The 26,584-nt window shown below is 47.4% G+C and overlaps 1 protein-coding gene and 1 long non-coding RNA gene across 4 annotated transcripts in view; both read left to right on the top strand.

The window, feature by feature from the left end:
• LOC144782771 (uncharacterized) overlaps positions 1 to 26,584 on the top strand; it is a 1,022,691-nt gene that overhangs the window by 931,884 nt on the left and 64,223 nt on the right. The window lies entirely within an intron of this gene.
• Positions 7,274 to 10,328, top strand: DIO3 (iodothyronine deiodinase 3). Its single transcript, XM_078660189.1, has 2 exons — positions 7,274 to 9,569; positions 9,646 to 10,328. The coding sequence occupies exon 1, from the start codon at positions 7,362 to 7,364 to the stop codon at positions 8,181 to 8,183; it is 822 nt and encodes a 273-aa protein (XP_078516315.1). The 5' UTR covers positions 7,274 to 7,361; the 3' UTR covers positions 8,184 to 9,569; positions 9,646 to 10,328.

Genomic DNA, 26,584 nt, shown 5'->3' on the forward strand with positions numbered 1-26,584 from the left:
TATTATTCACAGTAGCGGTATAGTTTCAGCTGCACATATATTTTGCAAACTCATTATTTCAATGACACACTGAGGAGTCTACGGTGCATTTGCTCCAGGTTATTAGGCAGCATTGAAGAACTCAAATAATGTTTAACGATGCAGTAGTTCTCTCTGCTCTGGAAGGTGAACATCTATTTTTATCTGGTAGACGATGCAGTTGTTCTCTCTGCTCTGGAAGGTGAACATTACTTTTTATCTGGTAGACGTTAAAACGTTGTGATTTTCACCCAGATTTCTGCATGATACCATTACTGTGAGTAAAGGAATTGTGGAGCATACCATTTGCAACCTAATGAATGCTGCAATCCATGAAAAGCTTAGCTAACGGAGAACCCAACCCTTATCAAAAATGAACCGCAATAAAAGCTGTTAGGTATGTCCCTCTCTACAGCCCCCACTGCAAAAATCAAAGTTCATCGACTTCAAGAGGAAATTTGATATTTTTATAGATAAGGGGTTGTAAATCCATCCATCATTATCTTTTTATAGTTTTGAAAACTGAGAAAGTGAATACTACAACATACTTGGGAATGACTGTTGGAAATGACTCTTTTTGCAAGGTTACCCCAGACTTTTTGCCTTGTTCCTCCTCTTTTGTTGAATTCTTTTTTGTTGGTTTTAGGACTCTGGGCACGTTTCTGCTGCTAACCAGTGCTAAGGCGCATGTGCTCTGGGTCTAAAATGTAATGGAATTTGGTTTGTCCTTGACTGGCATATTTAATTTACTAATAAGTCCCTAGTACAGTGGGCTACATGTGCCCAAGGCGTGTAAATCAAATGCTGAATGTGTCCGGGTATTGGCAAATTACACCTGGACAAATTCAGCATATTTCACTGGGACCATACGGATCCCCATCCGACTCAATAATAGCTGTGATCCAGCTGGATCCCCCTTCATTTAAGCACTGATTCATAGTCCCCTGCTTAGCAAAACTCGGTGTGACCTACAATGTGATGTTCAGTGCAAAAAGCTTTAGTGCACCTTCAATGTGCTACATCAAGTGATGTTCAGATTCACTACCGAAAAACTAGCTCTCAGTGTGACCTACGATGTGGTAGTCAGTGCAAAAAAACTTTAAAGCGCTACATCAAGTGAAGTTCGGAGACACTACTGAAAAATGATCACAAGGGCAAGAGTTTTGAGTTTCGGTTAGTTATGTAAGAACTTGAAGATCGCATCAGTCATTCGGAACATAGCTTTAATACTAGTCAAAAGCAGTTAGAAAGAGGCCTGGTGTATATTCATATGCCATGATTCTGGGCAATGTGTCAAATGTCAACCAATTGAAACGTATAGTTTCAATATAAAATCAATCGCGTCATTTTTTTTAGAAAAAAACGTGCAGGAATCTGGAAAAGGCGAAGTCTGCCGACTTTATTTCACTGGACAAGTTTCTGGAAAAGTTTTCCTTCGATTAAAGTTACATTTAAGGACTGACATATTCTTCCTTTGGTTAAGTTCCAAACAAACTCGACAACGTGGGAACTAGCTTCAAGCCTGACAGATGCACATTTGTGTTGAATTATTCGTCATAAATTGATGTTTAAAAACCACAATTCTTTCTTGCTTTTCTCAAAAATGAAACTCAATTCACTTCGTGTCTGACTATAAATACAGTGCATGTATGTCTGATCTATGCCAGCGAAATGCTGAGTGGCACAGTAGATGCCTTTGAATTCATTGGGTTTGGGTGTTTATGTTATTGCTTTGTTGATGTGGTACAATCGTTACTGGGTTGTTTTTTGCATTGCTAAGCATTTTTACTGGATTTCTGTTGACAGAGTCCGACGGTGAAGGTCATAGCTGGAAATTAAAGTAAAGTATTGCTCAAATGTCAACGGTGTGCTAGTGTTATGTTAAGAATACCAAAGGTCTGGTGGCATCACTCTAAGTGGCAGGTGCAATGCGGTGTGATGGGTGGACAAGCGAGCATGTTTGTCTCCCTAAACTGTGTCGCCCCTATGCATTGGCCTAATAAATAGCCCAACTTTGCAGGTTTTTTGTGTTTTGAAGTAACGTTATTTGGCCTTCTATCTAGTGTTTAGTCTTTGGGTGTCCTTGTGACTTTGGGCGGCTATGTTATATTTTAGAACGAGACCACCGTGAGGAAAACTTCTGTAGAAGTAAATGTCATGCGAATTTTGTTTAGCGGTGCTTTGGTTGAGCTGTCAAGTTTAGCAAGAAGTACAAGAACTCAATAACAACCAAAATCAAGAAGGTATACAAAGTTCCATAGCAAGAAGGGGAATTTCGTTCTATATATTGTCACAGGAGCTCTCCCATCACCCGAAGAGAACATCGCATGCGTCTATATAATTATGAAGTGTTTTCTCTGTAGAATGTTCTTATGGTTTTCTGCGACCGGATATATTAAAGTGGCGTTATTTTAAAAAAAAACTGTGGTTCATGGTAGCTCACTGAACAGCCATAAACAAAGCGAGCGGATGTTGCTTCGAGACAGTCAATAGTGAGAAAGAAAGTGTTGGGTGAGAGTTGGGTGTTCCTTTAGCACTGACTCCCTTCAATCATCAACACGGGGAAGCCCCGAAACGCAGCCTGGGTGTGTTTTTTAACACGACCAGTGCTGGCTGTGGGTAAACAAAACGCACGTGAGGTGCAAGAAAATATCTAAAATGGGCACATAGTCACTCGTGCAGAAGCAGCTACTGTTGCATTTTGCAACACTTTCCTGAAAACAAGCCAACTTGCCTACACTTCTTCTTCAGCCATAATTCCAATAACTTCTTGCCGCCAATTGGTGCTTCTCTTCTGTGTAACAGCGTGTTTTTAAAGTATATTCTTCAGAGTGGGGACGGGAAACAGGCGTAGTGGGAGTGGGTGAGATTCCTCGTGATCGCAGGAAGCTAAATCGCTTCCTCCAAATGGTTGCTGGCATCGCATAAAGTGTCGGATTGGAATCCTAATTAGGTCCAGGCACTCACAAAAAAAGTGACCCACATTCCAGAATCGATAATTTTCTTTGTAGTTTTATATAGTGTGAACTCGGCCTAAGGCTGGAAAACGAGGAGAACAACAGAGACAAATGTATGTCCCCCTCCCCTTTCCGTGAGGGTAGAGGGACACAAATAACCTGAGAAGCTCCCTCACTAACCAGCCCCACACATCTCCCTAATTTTCTAGTCCTCCTCCCTACCACAGTCCTCTGTGAAGTGAGTGCTAATGGCTTCCCATCAGCAGCTCCTTTAGGCCTCTGTGGCACCTGAAGGGAGCCATGGGTCAGGGACACCTGTGACAGAAGGAGCAGTCCATTGTCATTCTGCCTCTGACAATCAGCTTGCCTGAGGTGGGCCAGGCTCAGTATATACATGCATAGGCTGTAATAGCAGCTTTTTGTTGCGTGTTCTTGCAGTAGAGATAGGGATGGCCCTGGCTGATTGGACTGCTTAGTCCACCCAAAGAATGACCCACCAACTGGCCCTGCAACATGCCCAACAGCCCTTGGCCGATTGCCCTCCTTGCCAATCCAAGCCTGTCACATACATTGAATAAGAACTTATGGTGTTGGACGAAGTGCTGACGGTAGATCGTCCTTTTAAGTGCTTAGAAGGGGCCTGCGTGGTCAGGCACAAAGTACCTACATCTATTTCATTCAAAAGGGAAAATACTACCATTTCTCAGCAAGGGTGCAGTATGTTTAATTTGGGGGTACCCAGGGCTTTAAGTGGGCGAGTCCCTCCGGTCTCAGGCCCTGTAGTAATTTAAAACTTTGAAATGGGCTTCTTTCGGCCCTGCATTCATGTCTTTACAGTTTCATGAGAAATACACTGATTGAGATCTGAACAATCAGTGCAAAAAACTTTAAGGTAATCCATGTCCTTCCTGCTTATATTTCACGTGCTTTACTTAATGTCGCATTCCCTGTGAGTGTTTGCTTTGCATTTTTCCAAGATGATATGTTACTTTTTTGTTTAGCAGTATATTACTCTTGTCTAGTGCATAATTCGAATTGGGTCCGGGCGTTTGTAACGGGGCACAACTGAGTTGTGGCTGAAGACAGCATGAGTGTCTCTCAGTACCTGTTGGGGCAAAAAGGTGTTCAGAAAATGTGGTCATCCAATCTTTGGCCGCTCTGCAAAACACACAAAACAATGTTCAGGTATGCCTGTTGCAATTGTGATTCTGTGCAAACGTGTGGGTAGGGTGGCACTCTATGAGAATTTGAGTGTATGTGTTTAAGCCATGCCTTTAATTATATAGGCTCCGCCCTGTCCAGGGACCCCCTAATTCCTACTTTTTTTTTATCCCACTTAAAGCCCTGGGGGGGGGGGGGGGGGTACCAGCACTTCTAGTAGGAAACAGGTGCTCTGAGATACCGGTACTCCTATAGTTCGGTTTTCAGCATTCTAAATCATCGTTTATGTTAAAATGTGAACTTATGTACGCATTTATGCATGCATATTGTATTTCTATAGTGTGAACCTGGACAAGAGAGGGGGCGCTGTATATGGTCAAATATAAGTATGTTGACGTAAGAAAAAGCGTTTTAGGTTAGAGGAGTTACGTGTCCGAAAAGCAACAGTTCAAGAGGTGGACTGTGCGTGCGCCCGGCTTGCAAGAGACTTTCTGCTCCTCCGTGTCCCCGCCCCCTAGAAGTGACAATCGAGTCCATAGCTGACAGGCGGCAGCGCCCCCTGGCGGCCGCGCTTCCGTACTCACAGGCGGCGACTCCAGGAACAGGCAGTGTGCAACTCTTTAAGGCAGCAGCCTCAGCCAGTGAGCTTCCTGATCCCGCCCACTGGGGGAAGAAGAGCCAACCGCGGCCCAACCAAAGCTGGAGAGTAGGGCCGGCCTAGGGCACTGGACGGGCAGACGAGCCTCTTGTGGGTATACAGACAACACCGTCGAGCTCAATGGGAAGGTGCACAGAGTATGACAAGCAGTGTGCGGCGCGGGCTTCCCTACTACTTGTCTTCTCCAGACAGCCAGCCCACTGAGCGGTTAGCCTGGCCCGTCAAGAGTGTGTATAGGTTTCTCGTCACACGCTGCTTCACCCTGGAGCAGTAACCCGGCCGTGTGTATGCCTAAAGCGCGCGGGGGTGCGAGCCTGCAGTGCACCTGTCATTTCACCGCATCCTGGACTGGGGCTACCCGCCAATCCCGTCCTCGGTACTTCGGAAGTGCAGTCTTGCCCCGCCCTCTGCTGACAGCAGCAATCGGCAAAGGCCACTTCTCCTGCAGAGCTGCTTAACTGGCATTGCGCTGGTGCCCAGAGAGCGTACTGTCCCCTCAGGACCCTACCTAATCCCGAGGGACACTGAACCGGGTCGTTAAGGGTGGAAATCCCGCTTCTCACCCTGAGCTGAACCTACGGTCGCAGATCCCTCCAGTCAGCCTGAAATAAACTAGAGGTGTCAGGTCCAGATACTACAATCTGTACATCCCAGCAGGAACTGTGCTGAGGTCAGAGGCCCCTTGTCCCTAGGAGCCCTTCATTTCCCGTTGCACTTTGTTGATAGATACAGAACTTTTCGCCTCTCTTCTCGCATCGCATCTTTTTCCGCACTTATAGCTGATCACCGTATGTCCTACTTACTTACCCTCGCCCCCTTTCATCCGAAGCACACATTTAAAATCGCCGTTTTAACAAACTCTGAACTCATGCATCGGCTCATCACATGCAATGTTCTCATCAAGCCCACTGGTTCTCATACTAGTTGATAATATCAAAGCCCTCTATTGTCGCCTAAGGGGCACTTTATCCTCTTATGCGTGGGCGATTTCCTGCTCTCGTCTCGCGGAGTCTCTGATAATAGAAGTGGCCGGTTCTACACGCCCACTTGTATACTCCCTTTTACACTGAAAAGAGTTGATACCGATCTGCACCGAAGCACCGCCCATTCTGGATCCGAACCACCCAGGTCCCCTTCTGTACTCTGACAGAAGCGAGGCAGCCCCTGTCGGAGTTCAGGGTCTCATTCCGCTCAGTAGCGATTGTGCATGTGTACAGGTGCTGCCCTATCTATGCCAGATCGGGGGATATGCCTGCTCGTGGCAGCCACCTGGTCTCCACATCCTGTACATCTATAGAAGTGCAGCGGCTCTACTCCGGGCTCCTGGTCTCACTTTGATCTATGTCAATAATTATATAGCGCGAACTCGACCCCAAGTATTGGAGAGCTTTACATGAGCACCATTTACATTACACATTTAATTTTCTAGGCATGGGGAAATTAAGTGATTTTTCCCAGATTCACAGGATGTTGAGCCGACGTTGGTTCCCCAGCTCCAACGTGGGCAACTCTGGTCGGTTACGCCACACCCGCTCCCCACAGCACCCCCCCCCCCCCCCCATCCCTATCGTTAGAGGTGATTGAGACTATAATTATCCCCGAGCTCCTGTTTCCCCAACCTGCCCCTTACCGGAGACTGGTACCTTATCACCTCCTGTACATTGATGGGGGCGATGTTGTCCTCTCGGGTAGCTCAAACCTCGTCTCAGTCCGTGCTACACCCGGGACAGGCAGGTTGTTTCCTCCCGAATGAGGATGCCTTCTGGCAGCTTCCGATCTCGCGCTGCTCTGCAGTGGCAGCAAGCAAACCATCGCCTCCTTCTGTACTTTCATGACGATGCCTATCCGAAGCTCCTTATCCCATCATTTAATAGACATGGGGTAGGATGTACGTTGAAAGAGGCAACCCTGCCTGCCCCGTTGCTTCGAATCTTACCCTGCGCTATAGTGGGACAAGAAGGTTCCCTATCCCTGAACACTGGTGTGAGTGATGCTGGTTACCACGCTGCTCCTCATCTCATCCTGTACTATGCTAGCCGTAGGATGTGCATTGACAGCGGCAACCCTGCCTGCCTCGCTGCTTCGGATCTCACCCTGCTCTATAGTGGGACAAGAAGGCTCCCTATCCCTGCACACTGATGCTGGTTGCAAGCGACTCCTAACCTCATCCTGCTCTGCTGCGCTCCCGGCCCCAGGCTGGCGCACTGTGTCATCTTTCCTTGTACTGCGAGTAGCATCATTCTCCCTGTAACCTCAGCTCCCCCCACCAGTTGCATCCTCCTTTTCCACAACGAATCGCAGCAGGTCGTGCAGAGCTCGTGTCCCTCCCGTCCCCGGGGCTCTGACTCCCACTCTCCCCTCGTACTCTGAGGTCACTGGGGTGGAGGAGAAGGTAATCCCCGAGCACAGAGTGGGAAGTAAGGGGCGGGCCCGGCCGGAGGTGGAGTCATCCTTTCTATTTAAATCGGGGGAATCGAAAATGGGTCTGAGAGAGTGCCGGTGTGATCGGAGGTGCCGAGCCCCCCAGAGCAGGCGATCCCCGGGGAGTGGCTCCGCAGCCCCTCGCAATGCTGCTGCCCTGCTCCTCGGCGCCCCTCGCCCTGCGAACGTTCAAGCAGGTGTGCGCCTGCTGCCTGCTGCTGCCACGTTTCCTGCTCACCGCGATCATGCTCTGGCTGCTCGACTTCCTGTGCCTCCGCCGGCTGCTCATGCGGGCTACCCAGGAGCCAGTGCCCGAGGACGGGGAGCTTCCCGAGGACCCCCCGCTCTGCGTCTCCGACTCCAACCGCATGTTCACCCTGGACTCCCTGCGCGCCGTGTGGCACGGCCAGCAGCTGGACTTCCACAAAGCAGCTCACCTGGGCGGCCCGACCCCCAACACCGAGGTGATCCAGCCCGACGGCCAGCGGCGGGCGCGCATCCTGGACTACTCGCAGGGCCAGCGGCCGCTGGTGCTCAACTTCGGCAGCTGCACCTGACCCCCGTTCATGGCGCGCCTGCGGGCCTTCCAGCGCCTGGCCGCCCGGTACCTGGACGTGGCCGACTTCCTGCTGGTCTACATCGAGGAGGCTCACCCCTCGGACGGCTGGGCCAGCTCGGATGCGCCCTACCAGATCCCGCAGCACCAGTGCCTGCAGGACCGCCTGCGCGCCGCACAGCTCATGCTCCAGGAGGCGCCCGGCTGCCGGCTGGTGGTGGACACTATGGACAATGCCTCCAACGCCGCCTACGGAGCCTACTTCGAGCGCCTCTACATCATCCAGGAGCGGACGGTGGTGTACCAAGGGGGGCGGGGTCCTGACGGCTACAAGATCTCCGAGCTCCGCTACTGGTTGGAGCAGTACAGAACGCAGCGCCTGGACTCCAGCTCGGTGGTCGTCCAGGTGTAGCCAAGCGAACGTGACTGCCTCGGCCACACGCAAGTGACTACTGGCGGCAGGAATGTGCACGTGCGGCCGCACAAGTCAGTACACTCTCCGCACGTGCGCACCTGTTGACATCAGCGCCAAACCCTCCCCAGGTGCCTGGCTGCAGCTGAGACAGTGACCGCTCTATGCAGAAGTAGCTGCGCGCGTGACCCACTCGCACCTGCACAAATAAAAGTACCAGCAGGTCTAGGAGCACACGTGCAGTATGCAATGAGCGCGCCGTGCAGAAGTGGCTGCACGAGCTTCCCGTCCATCCAGCTCTAGCTGCAGAAGTGATGGCACCAATCAGAGGGGGCGGACCAATTCACTACCCACTTGTAGGGGCACAAATACCCCCTGATGCGTGTGTAGCTGCACAGCGGCTGCGGAATTCAGCGGTAGCCGCACGGTGCGGTGCGTTCATTGGCAGGGGAGACCACGAGCCAGGTGTCATTGCGCACATGACCACACCAATCATAGATAGCTGCACATTCACGTCTGCACACGTAACCGTGGCAATAAGTAGCTGCTGCACACATCACTGAGCCGCACTGCGTGCCCAACTTACACGGCCATTGAGATGAAGAGTCACGCATGCACCCGGTTTTCAACTGCAGCTGCAAAAGTTACCACAGACTCTGAACACTAAGCAGATATATGTGGCTGCACCGATTGACCACCCCCTTCCGGTATTAACATGTAAATGCATTTCTTGTAATCTGCTCTTGGTTTTCAAATGCACCTGCACTCATGTTCCCAGAGTATTCAGATGTGCCAGTACTGCTGACCAAACTGTTCCACTGTAGCTGCACTTCTGGCATGCTTTGCGTGTATTTAGAGGGAGCTGCACTACTGACCCTGTCTGTCCAGATATCCAAATGTAACTGCATTATTGACTGTTCCCAGATATTAGGACGTGGGTGCAGCAAGTATTGTGTTCTCCTGGTATCCAGAAGTAGCTGCAGTATTGCCTGTTATCTAGATATGCATTCATGTGTAGTTGCACTATCAGCCATGCCTTGCGGGTAATGAAGCTGAAGGATTCACCATATTCTCCAGATATGCTTTTGTAGCTGCACTATCAACCAAGACGCCCTGTCCTAGCTGCACTATTGTTCAAGAAATCCATATAATCTTAGGTAGCTGCACTTTCAGTCATGGCCTCCGGGTATCAAGAAGTAGCTACACTACTAGCCATGCTCACCAGATATTCCCATATAGCTACACTACTGCCAATGTTCACCAGATATTCCCATATAGCTACACTACTAGCCATGTTCACCAGATATTCTCATATTGCTGCACTACTGGCTATGTTCACCAGATATTCTCACGTAGCTGCACTCTTAGTCATGGTATCCAGAAGTAGCTGCACTACTGACCATGTTCACCAAATATTCTTATAGCTGCACTCTTAGTCATGGCCTCCAGGTATCCAGATGAGGCTGCACTACTGCCCATGTTCACCAGATATTCTCATATAGCTGCACTCTCAGTCACTGCCTCCATATCAGCTGCACTATTGACTGTGTCCGCCAGGTGTTCGGCTGTCGCTGCACCCAGATCACCACTGTCTATGATCCCAGAAGTAGTTCGCAAGCAGCCACAGGGCCTCTGTGCTGTTTTAGCTGCCCACGTTATCGCACCCTCTGGAAGTAATGGAAACTCAACGGCGCTCACACAAGTACTCACAGGACAGACGCGCAAGAGTTCAGTTTAGCAAGTGGCGACACAGATATTCGAATCATGTTGATTTGTGACCTGTTTTATAACTTAAAAGTAAGATACCGTGTTGTCTGCTCAGTCCATTGCACAAGTTTAAATATGTGTTTAACAAAAGTGTTAATTATATTCTATAGGATTTCCTATAGTCTATAAGTTGCTACGTGTTCTTTTAAGTGAAGGAAATTGCAAAGCAAAGGCGGTTGATGTTGCATACACATATTGATACTTCTGGTGTTTTTGTTGTGACGACCGATTTTGAAAGGGTTGCAAGACCAGAGAATCGCGTCTGATGTCTTTAAATACTGGACATATCGATTGTACGTGCTCAGCAACGCCATATTTATGTGACTTTATTACTTGTTTTATATTAATTTTTTACAATAAAAAAAGACTGGAATACTGTATGAGGCTGTGTTATTTGAGTCCTTAAGTCAGCCCACTGTCCGCAGTGGCTACTGATGGGGTTCGACGAGAGTGCCCCCAGGATAGCTTTGCTCTGGCCCTCGAGCGCTACTGCACTCCCAAGTGCGGCCGGCAGGGTGAGCTGCGGCAGAGCACACTGCTGTCTGTGTGGGCAGGTATGTGAACAGGAAAAGGTGATTTGCAGCAGGTGCGCTCCAAGAACATGCCGAGACTCGTAAAGGGCGAGGGGGAAACCCATGTTTTTCCCATTCACACCTCAAATCACTTTTTAAAACTAACATTAACATATCACAGTTTACATGTCAGCAGTATTTTGGAAAGTATTGTCTGAGACCTGCTTACACCACTGAACAAGAGTCGTGCTGGTATTAGTTGCTTGCATTCTCGGAGATGTCAAAGTAAACATTAACCAGATTTTGTTTAAAATTTCACCTGGGGCAAAATGTTCTGAAATGCAATCACAGGAAATGGGGTTGTATAGTTTTCACGTACTTGAAAGCAATTATTTCGTCCACCCGGGGAGAAGCTGGATCAGCGAAAACGCGGCAAATATGTACAGACTGGCTTATGCACCCTGCCCTCACCATTGACGTCAGTTCACCAGAACTCCAGGGGTAGCGGAAGTGACATCACATACCCTTTGACTTTCACTCGCACACGCACTTACAGTTACACATATACACGCAGTCACACTTACAAACACACTAGCACCAAAAGCCGCACCCAACATATATTTAAAAGCATTTTTTGTACTTACTTCAGCTCCAAAGGAATGCCATATCCCAGCTAACTGAACTCCATTATTAATACACTAATAATGAATAATGCAATATTATTCCTTATTAGTGTAATAAACAAATTGACAGAAAACAAGGAGTGGATCCCCAACCGACGTCCAGACGCGCTGGCCCTGGGTTTCTGCCACTGATTTGCCACCGCTGAGGCCAGGGGTCGCAAAGGCAGTGCCAAGGGCCACAAGGGGAAAGCCAGGTGTCGCAGCTGCAACGCCTGGCGATCCCTAAATGACGTCCATGACCTTCCCCAAGTACAAAACGTGTTGTGATGCCATGCATGTATGTGCACACCAAGGCAACGGGCCACTCTCGAAGCTCACCTGCCAAACGTTTTTTTATCATAGCATGTTACACTCAGCATTTTGTAAATGCGTGGATCTGGAAGTAAGATCCCTTCATCAAGAAAGTGTAGGCTAAGTTCAGCCCAGGTGTCGTCCTGTCATGGACGGCAATTCACCAAAAAGCCATGGATAACGCGAGTGACATCGTCCAACTTTTCACCCCACCCCAGCTAACTTGGCAAAGTTGCCCCACCCCCTCCCCCCATCATAGTTCCAGCGTTAGCCCTCGAGCAGACCCTTGTATGCTGCTGAGTGGTTATGGGAAGAGCAAAGCCTGACAATTACAGGAAGTCAACTGTGCTGCACGAGCCCCTTCTGTTACAGCTGCCTTCATGACACCAGAGGAGGCATGGGTTTTGCCAGGGTTACCCAAGTTGTGGCTGGCTAACCTGGGATGCCACTCAGTGTCCCCAAATCTACCAAGACATTTGTGGGCTTTATTGAAGATCTTTCAGGATGGCGATAGCATTGGCATCAGGGACCCCCACAGCACAGCCCCCAAGTCCATGAACTCTGTCCAGCGGAGCTTTGGACCCATCAGCACCGAGGCGCTATGAAATTCAAGTGGAATGTGCCATCAAACGCCGCCTCTCTCCAAGACAGCATGGGCCCCATGCCTAGTGTGCCAAAGAGCAGTGCACCATGTGTGAGTGTGGGCATACCTGGACGTGCTCACTCACGTGCCCCTGTTGCTTCTCTCACCCAGGGGCGTAACGCAGGCCCCTGTAGCTCCTGCGGTGCAGAGGGGTGGGGGCGGCAGCGCTTAATTTGAGCCGGTGGTTTCCAGTGCTCTGCACCGGCACTTAATTGTCAGCACCGGAGCTTGTGACAGCCTGCCACAGGTGGCGCTGCAAAGCTAATTTATAGATGACCACAACAACAGTTAATCATTAACGTCATATTAATAAAAAAAATGCATATTACCTGCCTCCAAAGCAATTATTATACCTTTGGGGGTCTGAAATAGTCCGAATTGTCACACTTGTAGGAGAGTGAGGGTTAGCAGTTGTGTTGATACTATCACTGGAAGCATAGCAGGGGCAATGTGTGGAGCGAGCTGCAGTGGCCTCCTGACCAGAGCCCTGGCACTTATTTTTTGTACAAATTAAGCACTAGCCCTAATCCTCCAATGGGGGCCCCATTCAGCCCAACACCAATGGATATCTATGAGACAGGGAAGCCTTGGGGGCCCCCTGATATTCTGCATCGGGACCCCATCATCTTACGTCATGCCAAATGCTCTCCTCCTCTCAAGGAACTGGTTGGTACCTCGTGACATCTGAAGTGCACCTCTAGTGGCGATGCTGTACTCTTCACTAGAGCTGTGTGTCTTACCTCACTAACTGTACTTTCAAAAGCGTCCCCTTGTCACACCGGGGAGTTATTTGGCGTAACGAAACTTGAGGGGGCCCCCCTGCAAACGACATGGAGGGGGCCCCCTCCCAACCTCTGTGCCAGTCTAGAGCTTTCAGGCCAGCGACCCGCCATACTGCATGCAGGGGATGCGGGGCTTTGTTACGCCACTGTCACCAATCCAGCCGTTATAAGTAACACTGGATCGTGGAGTTAAAGGTTGGGCTTAGTCTGCCGGCAGGCTATCATAGGTGGTGGTCTATTCATTACAGCATCCCTGCCATCAGTATGCCGGGGAAGTTTGCCCAATTTTAGGTGGGTTTCCTGATGCAGACACCATCTATTCCCACAATCTCTGGTAGACCCATGCCTATACACAGCTATATTAGGTGCACTATGCTTCCACCACGCTGTCTACCCTCATGAGTGTTACTCTACAGGTATTATACAGGCCAAAGTACGAACACCTTCCAACAATGCACTCCAAGGACACCAGGAATCCAATAGAAATAGGAGCGGTTCATGACCATGTCAGGGGTATGCAGCACTATTGAAATATTGCAGAAAAGTGCTATAGGACTCGCAAAGTGTAATAGAAATAGCTATATGAAGACCAATATAGTACTACGTTTTGAAAGACATGGATCACAACGATAGTTGAAAAACTCCTCCTTACATCACAGCGAGTGGCTGACATTTTACTAAAAACGAAACTGAAACCAGAGGAGGTGGCGTGTGTGTGAAAAATTCACTGGCTGTGCCTGCAGCAAAGGCCACTTTAAAAGATTGCGTCACTCGTGGTGCAATTCAACTGGGGGGCCCTTGTGCATGGATTAAATTTGCACTAACTGATCACACAAAAAACACTTTTCCACTCCTCTCTCTCAGTTTGAATGTTAACTCAAGGGCCAGTATTACGTTGCATCACCAGTTCTTGTCCTAACTTATAACAGTGCATCTGTTGGATGATCCGATTCCATACATATGGATGGACGCACAGGCTCAGGGGGTTCTTTGAAAAGTAAATGCAACTGTGGGTTTGCGGCAATGCACAATAATTCCATAAAATGCATATCATTATCTGAAATTTATATAATCTTTCTATCTTCCAATGTCCTTTGATCTAAATTAAAATTATTAACATTGATTCTATTAAAACATATTTAATCTCTTAATAATTTTGTGACAACAAAGTATTTGTGGAACAAGACGTAAGCGCACTCTTATCAATAACATGCTTCTAGCTGAGTCCAAACCTTCACACTCAGAACAAAAGTGCAAGCAATACCTTTTCCTCAGTCTTACTCAATTAGGTACAACTACCAATCATCAAACAAAAGTCAGAGTCTCCATTCTAAACCTGCTCATTACAAACTAAGGGAATACTAAGATTGACCGTCTGTACCCTATAGAATAGTCTGACCACTTCATGGACCGGTACTCGTTCGCCCCCCCCCCCCACTGTCCCCCCCTCCCCTCTATCTCGCATCGACATCCAGGCTGAGGCTCTCCACTACAGCCTGGCTTGAGCCCAGCCCTGCGGTGCTAAAACGAGGGATATTTCTATACCACCTGCCACCAATGACCAATGCTGCCTGCGCCCTGCCCCCCTGCCCTGAGGCTGAGTGCACCATTGCGGGCACTGACGGGCAGGTAGGCAGGCTTCCTTTAAGGACTCTCCCCAATACCCCACCCCCCACCCCCTCCACTCCTATCCTGACACGATGCAAAATGACATTAAAGCTTTGGAATATGGGTGAAATTGACAACACAAATAGACATCGGGGAAACCTGTTTGGCCACAAGACGACATTCTTAACACTGTCTGTAAGGCTCATGCGGTGTCAGACGACATTCATCTTGTCTTAGACAAGAAGCTCACAATAGAGCAATAATCGTGAAACAGTCCAGTTCTGAGCGCTGCCTGTTGGCAAAGGAAGGCTTCGCTCACAGATGCTCAAGGGCAGACCGTGTTTGTCTTGTTTGTGACTCGGCTCATGTGGGTGACAGAGTGAATGTGCTTTCAGAATTCAGGATGGGTGGGGGAGTAATGTGTACCAAATCATTTCAAACTTCTGGGCAGCAATGACATAATTTAAAGAAAACATTGGTTAAAGCAACTGGTTTGGTGTTGGCTGGCAGTCTTTTGACTTGTTCAACGCTTGTTTTCTGTTTTTTGTTTTTTTTAAACTGGATGTTGAGGGTACTCCTAAGCCTTCAACATTAAAAATGTTAAAAAAGAAGATTGGATTAAAGCAAAAATATTTTGGGGTTAAAAAAATAGCTTATTGGCATTAAAGCACCTGCACTGAGAGGATATAATCTGTGATTGGGGTGTCCTGGTTAAAGGACAGAACGGCCTCACGTCACGCACAGTGAAGTTAGCCAATGGTTGAAGTGGGGGGGTGGGGACCCATTTCCCCACACAATATTGGGCTGAAAGAAAATATGAATGATAAGACAGCAGCCCAGTGGATGGTAAGGGGTGGCCAAAAGCCCTGTTAGTCCTTTTCACAGTATTTACCCCGAGAGACCACTCCACCCTTCTTCAACGGCAGGGCTGCTTGGGCCTTCATCATTCTCTAACCTCCGCCAGCTGAATATTACCTATCACTCTGTTCGGACAGCAGCGAGTACAGTCACGTGCACACTCCCTCGAGGACTCAGGATGACCCAAGATCTGTTGAACCCGTATATTACTAGCGTGTGCAGGAAGGGTCACAGCGTGGCCCCACAGCGTGTCCAGGAGGGTCTGAGCCGGTGTTGTCTTGGGGGTGGAGGGGGTTGCGAGGGGGCGTGGGTCCCCAGGGCTCTGGTGCCAGGAGACCTACTCACCGTATAACTAATTTCCAATGAGCCATTGTTATATATCCATGAATGCTTTGTTCCTCCTTGTTCTCTCGTGCTTGCAAGCACGAGAGATTTCCACTGTGGTTCTAGAATCCCCACGTTCAGTCTCGAGGATTCCTTGAACGTCACTTTGGACGTTGGCTTCCTCAAGACTGGACGGCTCTGGTCGTGGGTGTTTTACCTGACATTTATTCCTAGAATAAATTCAAGATTGGACCTACGCAAGTCTCTGAGTTCCTCATTTAACAGCCATGTACATCTATCACATGTACAATGGTGTAACGCAAAATGATGGGCCCCTGCAGAATGTGTGGGGTCCCCGAGGGTCCCAATTCAGACGTAGGTTTCACGTAGGTTGAATGGGGGCTGTCCTAAAAGCTGGGGCTCCCCTCTGTACTGGAGGGGGGTAGGGACCTGTGTTTCCTCTCTGTGCATTCAGTCTCTTGAACACCTTTTTCCTCCTGTAATGCACCGCTTGCTCCTCTTGTATTTTGTTTGCTCACGATTGTCACTTTTGCCTCATGAAACGTAACGTCTGCGTTTGTAAATTGTTCACTTGTAATGTTCTCTTGAATCAGTTCTGTTCCTACTGTGAAGCACTCTGACACCTTCGGGTAAAGTCCGCGCTTAAAAACGCATAAATAAATACGAGGCGAGGAGGCGAAACAGTCCTCACTGCAAGATTTAAAGTAGGGGTGGGTTTCTGCAAAATTGTGTTCTCACCATACGTTCACTCACAACCTCGGGCCACACTACTACCGATCTATCTCTTGTTGTCGTGGATGTACTAGGAACCGTTTATTGTAAAACCTCTGCTGACTTAAAATCCTTATGTTCATTACCACGAGCTTTCAGTGGCATTATAAATGAAAGGTGTTACGATTAGTCCAACTGGGTTGTTCTATCTTTATAGGCCTCGGAAGACAGAAAGATCATGATATTGCACTTAAGTGTTAGGGTGACTGCTGTAGGCGCATCATGAACCCACCAAGCTAACCGCCCGTCTATCTAACACAGATAGATTGATCCATCCTCCGTTACAGTCCGACTCTGACAGACTCCTGAGTCCTGACTGAGCAGGACACACACAGACACACGACATTCACGCTCACCTTAGGCCTGGAATGGATGACAGCCTGCAGCAGCTAAAGCGAGCGGGGCGGCCACACTGCACTGGGCAGCAGAACTAGACAGGGGACGACTGACTGGGCGAGGGGCTTGAAGTTGCCACCAGAGACCAGGGGGCTGCCTAGTATTAGTGCGTACTACTCTTTAGTACCACGGCGGCGGGCGGCCGCACCCGTTCTGGTCCGGTTCTTCTAAAGTCACGCGCTGCACGCACTACAATGCGGCTGCGCCTGACAAAATTGGCACCCTGGTCACAAGGCGAGCACCCCCCACCCAAAAGACCGCGGCACAGCGGCGCGCAGACGTACCCTGATAGGCTGATAGACAACTGCGCGCCGCCACCGCCACGCCCACGAGCACGGACCATTTCTTTTTTTTATTTTTAAATTATGTTGTTGTGAAGACAGAGCCGTCCTGCCCAGCGCAGTGCGCGTGCGCCAACTATTTAATTAATTTAAAGGCTCGGGTAGGCCGGCAGGAAGTGCGCACGTACGGCACGCACCGCCACCATAGAGTTAAAAAAAAAAAGAGGCATGCACTGTGTCACCATCGGTGCGTGTGTGCACTGTTTGGCCAGACTAACGGAGTTCCTTACTGTCAGTGCTGAGAGTGAGGGAGAGGCCCCTGGCTGAAGCGTGGGGGCCCCCTGCGCAGGGCTGCCTGTGAACCGCCTCTAATGTTTAAATACAGGCAGTCCGGGCTGGCACAGCACCGTCCCTCGTGGTCGACGTGATGTGCTGGCTGGCTGGGGGGCTGCCGGCAGGAGCGACGTGAGAGGGCCCTTGGAGCGTGTGAGGGCGGGGCCCTTGGAGCGTGCGTGGGGGCCCTGGGTCGGGGGGGGGGGGGGGTGGGGGGTGAGACTGTGTTAATACAGTCAGTGTTTCATTTAACCCGCTACTGTCTGCTAGCGCCTAAACCCAATGCTGCATTGCTTGCAGCCATCATCTTCCTCTGCTGAGAGTAGTGAGGCCAGGGGGCCCCCTGACCCGCGGGGCCCCCCCCCCCCGCACTGCGGGGGCTGCGGGGGCCTGTTACGCCCCCACACGCCCCTCGCCCCCACCCAACCCCCCGCCGCCCCCACACACATGTACTTTCACTGATAAGAGAGGAGAGGCAAAGATTTTTAGTAATCCACTCGAGGCTTCCGTTCTGCGCCAACGCTACTGACTTCACTGCGGCTTTACCTGAACAAATACCAACATGCACGAGACGTTTGTAGCTTGGTGACAATAGAACTATCCAAAGAAAACGATTTTCGATTCTGTCGTTTCCCTCTAGCCCGAAAACATCACCTGAACCACAGTCTGGATTAATGTGAACTGATTTATTAGTGTTTAGTCGGCAGGGCTTTAAGTGGGTCGGGTCCCTACCATTGAGACGGGTCTCTATAGGGATCAATAATCATTCTCTCAAATTTAGAGACAAAACACTGCTCGATAATGAGCAATGAATGTAAAACGAACTAAGGAAAAAAGTCAGCGATTTGGGTTCTGTTTATATTTCAAATGCTTTTTGTTTCGTGGGTGTTATGTTTCTGTAGTTTTTTTGTGCAGCATATTCAGGGCTTTAATGAAATAAGTGAGTTGGGGGTCCGTGAAAGGGGTGGGGCTTATATAATTAAGGACATGGTTTATACATATACACTAAAATGTGCATAGAGCGCCATCCTAGCCACACATTTGCATAGAAAATCAACTGCAACTGGCATTCCTTACCATAGCTCTGTGTGCTTTGCAGAGAAGCCAAAGATTGGATGAGCATGTATTCTGACACTTTTTTTGCCCCACTGAGGGAAGCTTTCACTGCCTTTAACCAGGGCTCGAGTCGTGGTACCACGCGGGTGAACAGCGTCCCCCCCCCCACTTATTTTACCAGGAGCTTGATAACTGGAGCAAATGGAGCCACACATTCACTCTTTGGCCTCTCTGGGGCGAAATCGGAGCCTATTCAGAACGCTGCTCACGCGCTGGCTTCTCTGATGCAATCGCTACTAAGGGGTGAGCGAGGGGAGGCAATGAGTCTGATGCTGCAAGCCACCTTTTGTAACGTCACTTCCTGTCATGGCGACAGCGTCCCCACACTTCTTTTTTTAGGACTTGTGCCCAGCCTTCAACCACAACTCAATTGTATTCCGTTATACACACCTGGCTACGACTCATTTCAAATTATTCACTAGATGAGAGTAATATGATGCCTGAAAAAATGCGTAACACAAGCTCCTGGAAAAAGCAAACACTCATAGGGAATGCAAGATTAAGTAAAGCATATAAAATATATATAGGAACAATAAAGATAGACTCAACATTTTTCACACTCGTTGTTCAGCAATCAATCAATGTTTTTGCATGAAAAGTTAAGGGCATGAATACTGTGCCAAAATGGGGCTGTTTCTGGCCATTTTAATTTAAAGCCCTCAGCATATTTCTCTTTTATAGTAAATACTTGAACAGAGTCGTATCTGTCTGTTTATGACAGACTTCGATTGAGCCGTCTGGAGTTGAGGCTGAAGGAAGTGCAGGATTTATCTCAGTGCCTGTCGTTCAGTCAAAAATGGCACACCTGTTTAATGCATACATCAGAGGAATGTGATGTGAAGGAAAGAATGGGAGTGATTGAGACACATGCCCATTAACTGACCTTAGTAATGTTTAAATCAGTCTTATAATTTCAGAACTGACACCATTGTAATATTATTTACAAGTCATTGTTGTGTTACTCCTTTATCTTATATAGCCAGCAACCACTGACAAAGCCAATAGTCTTGACGTGTTTAAGGAGTGTATCAGTTGTTGTGTTATATATCTGGATACTATAGCAGAAAGCACAGAGAACCAGCAAAATACCAGTCAGGTGGCACACTATGGGCAGCACAAATTTTAAGTTTACGCGCTTAAGCCACACCCTTACTTACATAAGTCACACCCCTTTTAGGGACTCTTCACCTTTTCCATCCCACTTAAAGCACTGCCTGTCGGTACCAACCTAGGTAAGTTAATTCAATAGCAATGGCTGCTTTTGGCATGACTCACACATCTGCAACATCCTTTTCAGTCAGGCGTAATACTATGTGGCTATAACTTGAGCTTTTACCAATAGGAGGATATGAATATAGAGGGCATTCTGAACCTAACTGAGAGATATACTCCAGCTCCTCTTAAAATTGCGCCCAAAAAGCAAACATAATTAAACATTTGCAATTTACCATGCATAGTTCCCAACTGAAAGGTGCATGTTTGTAACATGCTCTAGACAAAGCCAATAGTTCTAGGTATTTTATGGTGTTAGAAAAATGAAGACTGTAAGGGGCAGATTCCTGGATATTTTGCCCACGAAGATAGAAACAGTTATATCCTTGTGATTGTTTTGAGAATTGAACTGTGACAGTAAAGCATCACATGCAGGTCAAAAACGCATTCATATGTTTAGATGAAATATCATTAATTCCTTGTTATATACACATAAAAATAAGACTTTCTGCCAAATATACCTTAAGCTTTTGACCTGAAGTTAACTTACAGTCTTATTTCTTGAAAAATCACAACCCAGAACTGTGCATGCCACTGAAGGTTCAAAGCAGACTTGAACCAGATGTCTGGCTCTGGCTCTGCTCGAGGCTCTCTTGGAATGGAACCTCGAGCCCAACACAAGCTGAGCTTTCATGTGGTCACTCCCAAGGCCTCCCCCCATTCTCTCTTGGTGTCTCTGCTCCTTCCCCTGCAGAGAACAATGCGGCTGATTTTTTCCACTTTTTAAACACAATTAGAATGTGCTTTTAGAAATGTTCTGTCCAATGTTAGGTTGTGCTCCCTTGTCCACTCTGCTAAAGAAGATATTTCTGTGAAGTTTAGAAGATCAGGCACATGGGCCCACTGCAGCAAATAAAGGGTGCAGGACCCGATACCATTGTGGGCGTTTTTGAAGCATTTGAAGGGTGCAGACAAGTGGTTTGTGAGTACAGAGTAGATGGGAGGAGCTCTTGGTTCAGGTCATTCCCTTTTAGTTAAAAGGGAATGGCCTGAATCAATGTAAATGAATTTTCCAAAGTCAGCCAACCTGTACTTCGCATGTGTTTGATCAGGTGTGACCCGTGTAGGTAAGAGTGGTGCAGTGCGTGGGCGGTGTGGGGGAAGTCGACTGACGACGAGGTAAACATAAATTAAAAAAACAAAAAACATGTACCTCATGCTCACCGCATCACCAAGTCCACGATGTGGTGAGCACAAGGTAAGTGGATTTCCTTTTTGAAAATGTAAGTTTACTTCATCATTGTCCGTTGACCGCTAAGCCCTCCCCCACCCCGCCCCATCGCTCTTACCTGTACGGACCACGCCTGTGTTTGATGGTGATCTGTACCAGTAACATAATCATATGAGGGCTGCTTTGTTTTGCCAATGTTTTTAATTGCCATCCCTTAAATGTTGAGCAGCTACTATTGGTCTGTTTTTATTAAGGTAAAGAAGCTAGCCATATTGACCTAATCTTAAGTGCACTGCCTTCCCCTACGCATCACATTGTGCTTTTTGCTTTTAATACGTTTTACATATCCAGTGGTTTTTTTTTTATTCCTCATATACCAATGATGGGTATTCTGGATAGGGTATCTCCACCTCTCCAAGTTACGATGTGTCAACCTCAAGGATCAAATCCAAGGAATTTAATCCAGGGTAGGAGAGGAAGGAGAGTCCCCCTCCAGGCTCAACTGTTTGCTAGGTCCGCTCCATACCCTTTAATCTGAACAACCCTCGGTTGGGTTGGAGACCAAGCACCAACAGTACCCAGGTAAAATCATAGAAATATTTCTCAACGGTTCCGCCAAGCCAATAGGGCCGCCCAGGTCTTAACAAGGCTAGAAATATCAGATGCGATGTCAGACTCACTAATATATATAATATATCTAAGGCAATCAGCAAAAATTGGAGCATTCTCTGACTTCCAGGACTTACATATTTCTCGTCTAGCTAAAATCATTACATAGAATATAAATTTAGTCCTCATCTCTTTGAGCTGGTAACCTATCTCTAGGCCAAAAAGAATGGTCATGGGAGTGATAACAAAATGTATATCTAATACTTCCGTTATAAATTCTTCAATCTTAGACCAAAAGAGAGATAGTCTTGGACACTCGACAAACATGTGCAAATCATCCGCAGCGGGAGACTTACAACGTGGGCAACAATATATTTAAGATTCGTGAACTTAACCAATTTCTTAGGGGATATATATACTCTATATAAGGTGAACAGATGATTTCGTTTTAGAGGGGCTGGTTTCACCACTGTATATAATAATTTAAAAGAATCTCCCCAAAGAGCTAGTATATTATCACATTGCCCAACTGCCACTTTCCCCCATAGTTTATTAAGTTCAAATTCTGTGACTTCATCTTTCTCATTTAGTGCCTCATACCAAAAGGAAATCTCTTTTTTCCAGCGCCCTTTTTTCTTTACAAGTTCAAATTTAGGATTACTTGTAGGGCCCCAAAATATGGTGCTGCACCAGCTAGAGAGCTGATAAAATTTGAACCTAGTGAGAGTTCCGTTTGTCAGCCGAGAAAGTGGATCCCATCCCAATAATTCTGAGCCATCAAGAATATCCTGCCACTGCATGAAACCAGCTGTTTTAAGGGGAAGCGATAATTGATCTCTGAGACATTCGAGTGTTCCCGGGGAATCCCAGATTGGAGCAAGAGGTGAATAATAAGGGATACCTAATTTTTTTCTTACAAACACCCAGTTTCTCAGAGCCGTGCCCAAGACCTTTAGTCTAACCTTCTTGTAGAACTTTGGGTCTCCAAACTTAAATAAAAAAGATTCATGACCTAGAGGGATGTTATGTAATAGCGCCTGAAATAGCAAACCCAAGCAAGATGTTTCAGCTCTATCGGCCATTAACCTAAAGTTTTTTAAATGAAAAGTGTGGCAGTAATGGAGAATGTCCGGCATAGCGAGTCCACCTGTCCTCATTTTCCTTCTCAGTTTTTTCAAGGAAATCCTGGGCGATTGTAGCGGGGTGGTGGGGACAGAGGAAAATAAAGACTGGTGGAAACATACCGACGATAATTCTTCTGTTTCATCGCCCCAGGAGTCATGGGAAACCGAGTCCAATGCGTGGTGGAACCAAGTATACGCGTCTAGGGATGACTGTACCTTTAAGGAAGGCGAGGCTGACGAGGAAAGCACTCCCCCTTATGACGCCATGTATGGTCAAGGCCACGGATTGGCAGAGAGAAACCCGCCCTCACAGGAAGGCGGACACAAAAGCACGGAAGTAAACAGGAAGGTGTGTCTCGACACCTGGAGGGAGTACGGAGGTCGGAGCGGATATACTGCAGAGCCGGAGGAGCCGAGGAAGAACGTCCCCGAGGAGCCAGGACCAAGAGCGTCTACGCCTGGAGGCCAACGTTCCCATGCACCGCCCAGCCACACCCACGGAGGAGTGTGGCTAACACAGGTGCGTGACCGGGTATCGGGGTGGCTGGGGCGGCGTCAGTAGTGTACATAGCCGTGTACATAGACCTGCTTGTTTGTTCACTTTTCTCCCGTACTCCTCACCGCCCTTCTCCCTTGCATATTCCCTCTCCTCACCTGACCCTCACGAGACGTGCACCGACTGTAGCAAGCCACTGGTGTCCTCACTTGCACTTGGTTCCCTCCCCGGGGTACGCTCTACGCGAACAGAACGCTAATAGCCTTGTCTTCTCTTCCGCATGTGGCGTTGGGACCCGGCACGAGACCGAAGCGGAGAAGAGCACGAAGAGGAAGAAAGGCGACGTACCAGCCCGCGCAGATTCCGGGCCCTAGCCGACACGTTGGACCCCGCTACCCTAGCGAGAGAAAGACAGTCCCTGAGAAGGAAAAAGACCTTTATCAAAATAAAACCGCGTTTACCCAATCCAGTTGTCTCAGTCCCTCCTTCTGATCCGCCACAGCGATTTAGAATTCCAGATGAAAGATCCTACTCGTCCCTGCAATTTGGCGATATCCTTGGGACTGAATGACAATGGTATCGAATTAAAAAGGAAAGTAATCTTTGGTAAAATGACCATTTTCACTAAGTTCACCCTCCCGAAGATGTTCAGTGGTAGACCCGACCAACGATGTAAAAGTGCATTAATGTCCTTATATACTCTGTCTAGGTTTACTTTGGATGTCTCTGAAATGTTCTGAACAAGATGTATACCTAGATATCTCATCCGAGACTTTGTTCCAGGGAATTGATCCTCCTGATTCCATTGCATGACCTCGGTTTTTTCTCTGTTAATTTTATATCCTGAGACCTCTCCGAAGACCTCTGCATGATGGAATAGTTGAGGGATTGATATTACAGGATTAGATGTAAACATTAAAAGGTCATCCGCATATAAAGCAAATTTTAAATCTAGTTCATTCATGCGGAAAGGTTCAATTAGAGCATCCGATCTTAACTGGATAACTAAGGGCTCTAAATATAAATTAAACAATAAGGGGGAGAGGGGACATCCCTGTCTGGTGCCGCGTGTAATTTGGACCCAATCTGTAAGTAAGTTATTTACAAGAAACTGGGGTCTAGGATGGAGATATAATGCCTTCACGGATGTTATAAAATTAGTTGGTATACCAAACTTTGACAAAGCTTCCCATAAGTACAACCAGCTAACTTGGTCGAAAGCCTTGGCGGCATCGATAGCCACAATAGTTAATGGGGATTTTTCCACTGTAGCAAAGTCGATTGCCGCGATTGCCTGGAAAGTCAATTCATTCAATTGTCTGCTAGGCATGAAGCCCCTCTGGTCTTCATTGACTAAAGACTTAATTACTTTGGCCAATCTCGCTGCCAACATGCCCGCAAAGATTTTATAGTCTGTGTTTAGCAGCGAGATTGGCCTGTACGACTCGACTATTGTTGGGTCTTTATTTGGCTTCAGAACTAAGGTGACTGTAGCCTCAGACCAGGTCGGGGAAGTAGACAATCCTGCTAGATGTATTTTATTAAATAAGGCCGTGAGAATGGGAACTAAGATATCAGACCCTATTTGATATATTTCTGCCGGAAGCCCATCTGGGCCGGCTGCCTTTGCCCTAGCCATTCTCTTCAGTTGGTCATGGACCTCCCTCCTTGGATGAGAGAACTCAGAAACAGGCTATCTGTCTCAGTTAAATGTGGAAGGCTTAGCCCCTCCAACCAGTGAACAGCATCTTCAGTTGATGTTTTATTGGTATTGCCCTTATATAAGTTCTGCATATATGTTGTAACTTCTTCCAAGATCTCACCATTATCAAAAGATATGTCCCCAGAGCTCGATATTCTTAATCTACTTATCAGGTTCCTAGTACGATCGGATCTAGCCTTGCAAGCCAGAATTCGGCCGCATTTCTCTCCATAGGAGAAGTTTTGCAGTCTGCTTGTATCCCATCTCTCCTTGATGATTTTATCTAGATTAGCCTGATATTTAGCTTTTAAACTCTCCAGCTCCTTCTGTATTGATATCAGGTTAATCTGCTGTTCTAGGGAGGCTTTCTGTAGTTCTTGTTCTTTTTGCTTTATTTTAGATAAGGAATCTTCCTCTAACTTCTTCCTAATTTTACTTCTCCTTATCATTTTAGCTGTAAGTATCCCTCTTAGAATTGACTTGAAAGCTTCCCATATTGTTTGATCTGATGCAGTCGCCTTATTAAATTCAAAGTACTCAGCCATAAGTATCAATAGATCATTCTTTAGCTCCTCCTGTAGTAATAAGGATCTCTCTAGGGTCCATCGCCTGACTTGAATATTTTGTGGAAGTTTGGCTGTTAATTCTACCAAAGAATGATCAGATAATATTGCCGGGATATAAGAGGTAGACAAAATCTCAGGAAGCAGACTTTGATCAATGAGGAAGAAATCTATACGTGAATGATGTCTGTGTCTATGGCTATAGAATGAGTAGTCTCCGTTGTTCTGATTCTTGACCCTCCAGACATCTAGTAAATTAAAATCCCTCATGATATTTCTAAGCTCTCTTTTAGATCTAGGTAGAGGGGGCGAAGCAACCTTAGAAGTACGGTCTAATCTTGGATCAAGAACAAGATTAAAATCACCACCTAGAATGATGGGAGCATTTAATTCAAGCAGACTGGTTTTTATGCTAGTCAAAGCCTCCGGGGAATCCTGATTTGGTCCATAATATACTAAGCATGTCAGTTTTGTGTTTTTTATGGCTAATGATGCAGTCAGCCATCTACCTGTATGATCAGTTTCGTAATTCTCAACTCTTATCCCACTATTAATTCTAGTAATTATCGCCACTCCTCTGGTGTTACCACTCTGTTGAGAGCAAAGGAGATCCTGTATCCATTTTTGATTTTTAAAGGCTATCCTACATTCCTGCTGTTCAAGGTGGGTCTCTTCTAAGAGGAGAATATGGGCCCCAGACCTATATAAGACTTCACAAATTCTACCAAGTTTTTTACTCTCCCTCAACCCGTTAACATTCCAATTTATTATTTTTATTTTATTCTCCATATTCCTTATTTATCACGGAGGAGAGATATCGGTTGTATAGTTGTATAATTGTATAGTTAACTTCAAAATCTGCTGCGGTATCTGCTCTAAACACAAGTTGGCTCATACCTATCTCATCATTTCTGGATATATGAGGATTTTTCCTGCCGTTATCCTGCCCCGGGAAGCCCTCTTTGCTGTGCTGTAGTGCTAAGACGCCTTGCAGGCACTCACCTTTTGCTCCGGTGGTCCTGGGTGCCGTGGATCCTGTGTTGCGCTCCCGCTCGCCTCGGGACTTCCGGGGCGGGCT

The sequence above is a fragment of the Lissotriton helveticus genome, chromosome 9 (assembly GCF_964261635.1).
Source record: "Lissotriton helveticus chromosome 9, aLisHel1.1, whole genome shotgun sequence".
NCBI classification, from domain to species: Eukaryota; Metazoa; Chordata; class Amphibia; order Caudata; family Salamandridae; genus Lissotriton; species Lissotriton helveticus.